The sequence below is a fragment of the Carassius auratus genome, chromosome 3 (assembly GCF_003368295.1).
Source record: "Carassius auratus strain Wakin chromosome 3, ASM336829v1, whole genome shotgun sequence".
NCBI classification, from domain to species: domain Eukaryota; kingdom Metazoa; phylum Chordata; class Actinopteri; order Cypriniformes; family Cyprinidae; genus Carassius; species Carassius auratus.
In genome coordinates this window covers 9,931,861-9,940,407 of record NC_039245.1, presented here as the reverse complement: position 1 = coordinate 9,940,407, position 8,547 = coordinate 9,931,861, and the positions used below count along the sequence as shown (strand labels likewise).

General features: G+C 41.2%; 1 protein-coding gene across 1 annotated transcript; it reads left to right on the top strand.

The window, feature by feature from the left end:
• The first annotated feature begins 1,053 nt into the window (after nt 1-1,053).
• On the top strand, nt 1,054-6,822 carry LOC113047371 (2',3'-cyclic-nucleotide 3'-phosphodiesterase). The gene is made up of 4 exons (XM_026208731.1): nt 1,054-1,236; nt 2,935-3,651; nt 3,746-3,873; nt 4,983-6,822. The coding sequence occupies exons 2-4, from the start codon at nt 2,955-2,957 to the stop codon at nt 5,451-5,453; spliced, it is 1,296 nt and encodes a 431-aa protein (XP_026064516.1). The 5' UTR covers nt 1,054-1,236; nt 2,935-2,954; the 3' UTR covers nt 5,454-6,822.
• Nucleotides 6,823-8,547: the final 1,725 nt, after the last annotated feature.

Genomic DNA, 8,547 nt, shown 5'->3' with positions numbered 1-8,547 from the left:
CGAGCTTCTGCTCCTGTCCATATGGTAATTTCTCTACTGTGCGACAGACAGTTGCTGGTTATAACGCAATCGTAAGCCTATTTTTTTACAAAAACTGCTTCTACGGGACCATAACATAAGATAAAATGTAATGGAGCCTTTTATACATTTTCGTGTTTCTTCAGAAATAATTAATGGACAAATGGAGTCTTTAAACGCCTCAGATATAAAGTTATTCGCTATGAAAGTGACGCCAAAATGAATGGGAGTCAATGGAAGGCTAACAGCAACTGGGGGTCCGCTGGCCAATGGCGGCGCCCAGGGGTGCTTCAAAAAAATATGAAACCCTGCCCCCCTGGCAAAAAGGTGGGAGCTGGTTGCTGAAGCCACGCCCACCTAGCTCGACTGCAGTATCAGCAGAGGCAATCCACCTGTCACTCAAGTGGCCACGCCCTTAATTACGCCCTTAAATATTAGTGGGACTGACTCCCTTTCGCAACCAGCTCCAAGTATAGGTCTCTGCAGGAAAGTAATGGGTGTTACGAGATCAAGGTGTTTTTACACCATGATACCTGATTGGTTGATGTAATAGTGACGTTAGGTTTAGGGGTGGGGTTGGGTAAGGGTGATCATTTAGATTGCATGATTCAGAAACACCCAGCAGTTTCAAAACACCCACATGGTGATAAACGCCCACTTTTGCTCTGCAGACACCTAAGTCTCACCAGCTCTAGCGGCCAGTTGACGAATTACAGTTTAAATCACTTCCGTGTTGGATTCACGAGAGAGAGAGGGAGGTTGCCGCTTGCCCCAAACCATAATTTGTACCATCTGCTGTGCTAGCATAAGGGATTTATAGTTTTAAAATTTAAGATTAACATTAATCATTGATACTAAAGATATTAAATTACATGTGAGGCTGAACTGTATTAATGGAGTAATTAAACCACATGATTATTAAGACATAATCTTGAGCAGTATGATGTAAAAAAATAATAATAATAAATCCGCTCGCTGACGTGCACATCGAGGCGGGAGCGCGCTTAAAATTTGCCTCTGTTGCCTCTCCCTTCCGTGTCCGCGCTCTCGTGCACCAGTGGTTTCCGTTTTGTTTCCTGATTGTTGCTAGTGCTCGGCCAGGCGGGGATTTCTGCGCAGCGCTCTGGAGAAACGTGGAATTTGTCTGTACGGTGCTTTGAACCTTCAGCCTAAGGAAACGGTGACAGCTTTTCATAGATCTGCCAACGTAGAAATCAAGTGAGTTGCATTCCAGCTGGACTTTGTCACGTTTTAATCTTGTTAGATCGTACTGCCAACCAAGTACGTTTGATTATCCTAATCAAAAACTTGATCGAAAACAAAGATTTTATATGTAAGAAATGACTGGTGTTTCTGGCATATGCTTTCTGTCCCAGCTCCGCTAGGCATCGCCACGCTGATTTGTTTTGTCTGCATGCAGCGTGGCTGGGCACTGCCACTCCCCGAATCCGTGGCTTTGCATTGTAACCGCTTATTAACTGGATCCGCTCATTTGGTCACATTAGTTTACGAGCTTTTGTAGATTTAGACATTCATTTGATTAAGTGTAATCCACGTTACTTTTAAATCGCCGCACATTTTTTCCACTAAGTTGTCTAGATTCGTGTGCGCAATGTCGTTCAACCAAGTACCGTTATGTGCGTGTAACGCGTGACCTCCGCTTGATGTGTTGCTTCTGTCTGAGTGAATCTGTTGGGCGTCTCGGGTTTTCTTTGTCTTGCTTAGATTAGGTGGCGTGGATGAATCTAATTTGGTCGCACAAAGGCTGCGTGTCAAAATCTTATAGCTGCCTACTGGAAAGCAAAAGGGCTTCAGACACATCGAAATGACTCGGAAAGCGTTTGCTTCCCATAAATGCTCTCAAAGCAGGCAGCACACTTGATATTAAGACACGGCCACAAAGAAGTGGCCCAAATGAAGTGCAGGTGTTCGTGTCTCACGACTCACTGCTGGGCTCCTGTAAAACTGCTTTTCACATGCTTTCATCAGAACCTGGACCGTGTCCATTAAAAAAATGTTTTAATGGTGAAATTAAAGCTTTGTTGGTCTAAAATCCGGCCACTGCATAGAGAAGTTAACATTTAGTGGCAGTGTGTTGCAAAGGTGCCTTTTGAACCCATCAGCTGTGAATGTGTCGGCTGGCTGATATGAAGGTTTGTTTGCCATTTGATTAAGCTGTGAAGATTTGCATAGCTTTATAAAATGGGGAACAGATGTATTTTGGCCAGAAGGTGATGATGACAACTGGTTTCACAATGAAAGCAAGTCATTTGACATCTGATGTCTCGAAAACGCAATCTAATCATCTGGGCTACAGCTTTACTTCTGCTTATTACTCTGAAATCTAACAGAGACAGCAATATGAAGTATCATTAAAACCGACGACTTCCAGCATACAGTTTCTGTGGTTTACTTATATAAAAAAGAAAAAGAAGAGCTTCTACAAAATGTGGATAAAAAGCGAAGGAGTAATGTGTAGGCCAGAGAAAAAGCAGCTCATGCATTGGCAGTCTGATGCCTACTCCGATTTCACTAGAAATGCACAGTGGTGTTTTATTTCAATTGAATCTGAATGTGCATTGGTCTGAACAGAGCAGTGGTTTTCAGATTTGCTCGAAAGGACAAGAGCTGGACGCCGTACACTACAGAGGTTGTAAAACTAAAATATGCAGTTGTGGGTAGTAAAATTGAAGTTTCCAAGAGCATATGTGCTGTGAAGGGTCTGAAGAAGTGGTCGTTTTAACTGCCATGTTCAGGTGGATAGTTTCTGTTAATCTTTACCAAGCGTTCCTGGAGCTGCCTGTCCTTTAACCCCTCGTTCACATTTGCATGCAGTTCTCACACTTTGTCTAATGTACAGCATAATCCCTTAACACTCACAACACTAACTCTTGCCAAATATACCTTGTTTATCAGAAGCGGCCTGCTGTGTAGCAATGGAAGCCGAACAGAATCAGGAAGTTCCAGAGACTGTCGCTGAGACACAGGAAGTGGCGGTGCAACAAGAGGAGAAATCGGAGCCTGGGTCTGAAGAGGTGGCACCTTCGGAGCCAGCAGATCCTCCAAAAGCGGCCCCTGAACCCGAGAAGACCCCAGAGACGGAGCATCCTGCTGGGGAATTGCCAGAAATGGAGAAAACGACAGGCTCCGAAGTGCCTCCCGCTAAACCATCTGAACCCGAGGTGGCTCTGGAAAAATCTCCTGAGGAAAGCCCGGCTGCCGAGTCTTCTGAGAAACCTCCTGAGCCAGAACCGAAGTCGTCGTCTGCGGAGCCACAGGTTCAAGTGAATTCCGAACCTGAGAAACAGGAGCAAGAAGCTGTGAAAGAAGCAGAGCCTAAGAAAGAGGAGGAGTCTGCCAAAGAGGCCGAGTCCAAACCCGCTGCTGTGAATGAAGCCAAGCCCAAAGAATCTGATGAAGGTGAGGAGACCAAGACAGAAGGAGGAGAGGAGAAGGTACAACCAGAGGCGGATCCTCCAAAAGCGGCCGAAACCAAGCCGAAAGAGCCAGAGCTGCCTTTGTTCTTTGGCTGGTTCCTGCTTCCAGAGGAAGAGGAACGAATTAAGTGTGCGACCATGGATTTTCTCAAGACGCTGGACACTTTAGAGGCCTTCAAAGAACACATCAGTGAATGTGAGTGGACGGTGTAAACAAATAGACTCGTGGTTCTCCTCAGAGTTGGTGTGTTTGTAGTGCTGATTTTTTTTCAATTTCAATTTTTTTTCAGTTACTGGTGAGGCGGAGAAAGCAGTGGATCTTGAGCAGTATTTCCAGAACCCACTGCCTCTCCACTGCACTACAAAGTTCTGTGATTATGGGAAAACGGAGGGGGCTAAAGCGTATGCAGAGCTACAGGTTAGTTTTCCACACAAGCACATTTCTTAGATGTGTCATAACATGTAGTGCAAATATATGTGCTCAGATCTGTTTTGGAATAAGATCCCTGCTTGATTATAATACAATAATTGCCGTTAATAACTAATATTCTGGCAAAAAAAAATCTTATTCTTATAAGATATATAAAATATATCTTATTTTCCAGTGTAAAATATTACATACTGGTATGTAATTTTACAGTTGAAAACCAGTCATCATTATGTTGATATTCAGAACAATACTTATAATTGAATATTACCAATATCTGCCAGTACTTTATAGTATCTAATTTGTTATATTCACTGAAATTGTTAGTGATGCTTGGCAAATTTTTCCTTTAAGTGTCTGAAACGTGCTATATTAATAACACTTTACATTTAAATTAAACAATCCATGATCATTAACTTACAATAAACTTTTTTTTATATAGCCTGAAAAAAAATCTTAAATGGGTTTATAATTATCATCTTCTGTTAATTCTTAGCTTTTTGTCTATTCTTTATCTTGTTTTTAATGTTTATTTACCTTTTGTAGCTGATTTGACCCTTTTCTTGCCATGCTGACATAACCAAATACAAATGATGTCAATAATCTGTTTTAATGTTAATTAATTATTGTTTGTTAATTATAAATGTTAATTTATAAAACATGAAATGTTAATCTATTAGCATATGTGGAAACTAAAATGAACCTATAATAAATAATAAATATTAATAAACTACTTTATTTTGCACAATTTAAAAATATATATGAATGAAATTTCAAGACTATTTTTTTTATACAGTGCAGGGAGAAGCAGAAATCCCATAAGGGCTTATTTAAAGCCACCACCTAAATATTACATTTTCACAAAATGATAAAGCAAACTAAATCAAAGTGCGCAAATTAATATAATGACATCCAACAAACATATTTTGCATTTTTATATATATATATATATAGCAAATCAATAATAAAAACATGTGAATTTAGATTAATAAATGCTTAAAAAAAATGTATTGGTAGTTCATGAGACCTAATGTATTAACTAATGTTAACAAAACCAAAATATTAATACAGTAAGTGTTTGGCCATATTTTGTTTTCCAGGTGGTCAAGGAATCACTAGCCAAATCTGATGAGCTTTCCGTCACTGCTCTCATAGTGACCCCTCGTACATTTGGGGCCCGTGTGGCTTTGACGGAAACCCAGATGAAGCTGTGGCCCGAGGGAGCGGACAAAGAAGGGGTCGCCCCTACCCTCTTGCCCAGTGTAGAGGCTCTTCCAGCGGGTAGCCGTGCCCATGTCACTTTAGGCTGCGCGGCAGGCGTGGAGGCGGTTCAGACCGGTTTGGATTTGCTGGAGATCCTGGCTCTGCAGAAAGAGGGCAAGGAGGGAACCCAGGTCGAGATGGACTTGGGTACTTTGTCCTACCTGAGCGAGGGCCGCTGGTTCCTCACCCTGAGGGAACCGATTACTGCAGACACCAACTTCTCTAGCTTCTCTGAGGACAAGCCCACCACCAGCGACCAGGGCAAAAAGGATGGAGAAAAGAAAAAGAAAAAGTGCACCATTCTGTGAGCCAAAGCGAGGAGGAGGAGGAGGAGCAGAGAGGGGGGAAGGAGGAGGAGACATTTTTCCTAAGGGCTCCGGCCCTCAATTGGCTGAGGATGATGTTGTGATTTTGCATGTGTGTAGGTGGATTGTGTGTATGTTTTGCAGCTTTAGTGTGTGCACAGGGATGGCTTGGGATGATTTAGCAGGTAGTGTGAGACCAGACATTCCAAAGTGGCCTGCTGGCTCCCGGCTGTCTCTTAGCTGGTGCCTTTTTTCCTTTTGCCTGGCAACACAAGCTCAGAGGCCTTAGTATCTGCCTTAAGGTCATGGATCACTCTGCTGGAAAGTTCACTCTGCGTTAGGTGCTAGTTCGCATGGCTTTTTGGCCGCCACCCCATCCCTGTTCCCTTTACACAGGTACATTCACGATCGGTCTTCCTCACACGTGACACTTAGATTTAGCACAACTTTACTGGTTTGATTAACTGATTTATACTCCGTTCCAGCTCAGTTCTTGTTGATTAGTTTAGGTGCAGAGTTTCAAATTCCATTTGAAGCTGTATTTTTAAAAGGTTTGCCTTCTAGATTTACATTTTAGATGTTAAATTTCATGAAATGGGACATCTTGAACCTTCATCAGAGGAAGTTTTGGTATAGAGTATAAATTTGTTAGTTTAGTTTGTATTTTTTTTGGGGGGGGGGGGGGGGGGGATTCCCTCTCTTTCTTCAGCCTTTGTGGAGCTGATAATTTCCAAGAATTCATGCTTCACTGTTGTTATAATCTTACCGATAGTGATCTGTTGTGTGTGTGTGTGTGTGTGTGTGTGTGTTTGCATGCCTTTTGCCCCCCCCCCCCCCCAAAAAGACATTGTTAATCTCTCTCATAATCGCGTAAAAATTCACCAAGGTTTTTGTTTTTATCAAATGCATCGAAACATCTCTGCCATGTTTTTAGGCTAAAATGTGTGTGTGTCTGTATGTGTATGAAGTAGTGTTCTGTCCTACACTTATCGTTTACACCGTGTTGGTCAGACCATTGGAGAGCCCTTTATTTGCTGAATTTGCAGCCCGTCACATTGGATGAGACATGCCTGTACTTCTCTTCATAATCTGTACAATCAGCGCTTTCATAAACCAGTAGTTTCAAGTGTGATAGTAAACTTTCTCTCTGTCTCTCATTCATATCAATTTTCACAAAAAAAAATTAAATAATAATATTCACTCTAAATACTGTGACCGGCATCTATCTGATGCCTTCCTCTCCTGTAGGTTTCTAGATTGCCGAAGCCATGCTTCTCATAGGTCTCTGACATCAAGGCACTAATTTTTTGCAATTACCTTGTTTTTCATTTGTTTTTGTACACTTAATAAAGAATGTGCTTTGCTCTCATAACCCTGGCTTTCTGTTCTTGCTATAAGGGAATTCTTGCCCAAACTTGCAAATGTGTAACTGCAGCTGAAGTTTGGTTCCTTATCAGAGCCAGTTTCTGGTTTCATGGGAAATATAATTCTTTAAAGTGCAGGGGAAGTAACCATAGTTTTAAGTAGATCATGAGTATTCAACCTCTTTATTATTGACAGCATAAGCCTCTTCCTATTCATAGCTCCCTCAGTGTCCTGCTTTTGCCAGTAGGTGGCGATTGTCTCCACTAAAAAGCTTCTAGAATCTAGATCAGAGTGCCTCTAAACTCTGCAGGACACTGGCCCTCCAGGATGGAGTTTGGGCACTCCTAATCTAGATGGAGCCCACCAGTCATCCTGCTGTAGCTCAAGAGCTAGAAAGTTGACCAGGTAGAGAGCCAAAAATATGTTGGTTTTGTTTTGGTATAAATAATCCCTCCCACATATATTTTTCTCTCTTTGACATGCAAGACTTACCTTCTGTCAGCATATCAGGCAATCATTTCCTGCCAAGTCTTGTTTCTCTAAATATGTAGCTTGTGTGTGTGTGTTTAAAAAATGGACAAGTGTTACCATCCATAAAACAGCTCGTTGCTTTTAATGCCTCGACCCCTACTGATATGAAATCCAGCAATCCAATAATTTCTAGATTTATTTTCATAATTTCACGACTCGCATAGGCACATTAAGTCACCAGTGCTTTAGGCAAGCTTTAAATATGGAAAAACTTGCATTTAGAGGATGGAAATATTGCTATAATGCTATTACACTGATTTTGTCAGGAGAAAAGGTGATCTGAACACAGAAGTGTAAGTTGTGGCATTACTTTGCATTACATGGCTATCCCACCCACATCCCTATGATCCCGATATGACCCCATTAGGTAAAAACCGCAGTGACTTCTTGTACAGACTTAATAATTGCACACACAGTATAAAAGTCAGAAACCCAATTAATTTTAACATAATTCTGCCTACTGATTTTTTTCCCCGTCATCTTGATAATGGACAAGTTATTAAACAACAATCCACTGAACGCATTGTTTAACCCTCACAGACTTGTTTTTATTCCTGTCACAAATAAATATACCACCCTGCTCTATGCCACGCTGGTAAACTTGTGGTCTCCAAACTGACTTATCGGAAACTTGCTTCTGCAAACACTGTTGACATCCAGTGATCAATGGTTATGTTTCTATTTAAAGCCTGTTCTGTAGGTTTTGTGAATTCAGGATGAGTCATGTCTCTTGGCTAGAGCCTTTCAAACCCATTAAATGATGACAGAGGAGCCAAACAGTGCATTAGCAACAGCCAGTGCCCTTTGTAAAGGCCAATTGATTCAACTGAAATACTCAGATTTTATCTGACGTGGAGCATTAGATATGGAGCTGATTTAATTTGAAATGACTCTTGTCCAAAAGACAGGAACGTGCTGCCTGGCTTTGAGAAAGCCTCTGAATTTGTGCATCTTGATTAACGATTCAGTCTTTGGTTATCAAATGTGAACAGTATTTTGTGAAATGATTATGTTGTTTTCTGATAATAATTTATTTATAAGTGATTAAAGTTATTATGAACTAAAGACTCTAAATATTGCAATATGACCTGCATATGTGACCAGATTGCGTGCAGTATGGCTAGCAATGATTGTTTGCTTGTCTGGCAAAATATAAATAATTGTGACCATTTTTAGAAATCGACACTTTCACAAGTCGGTA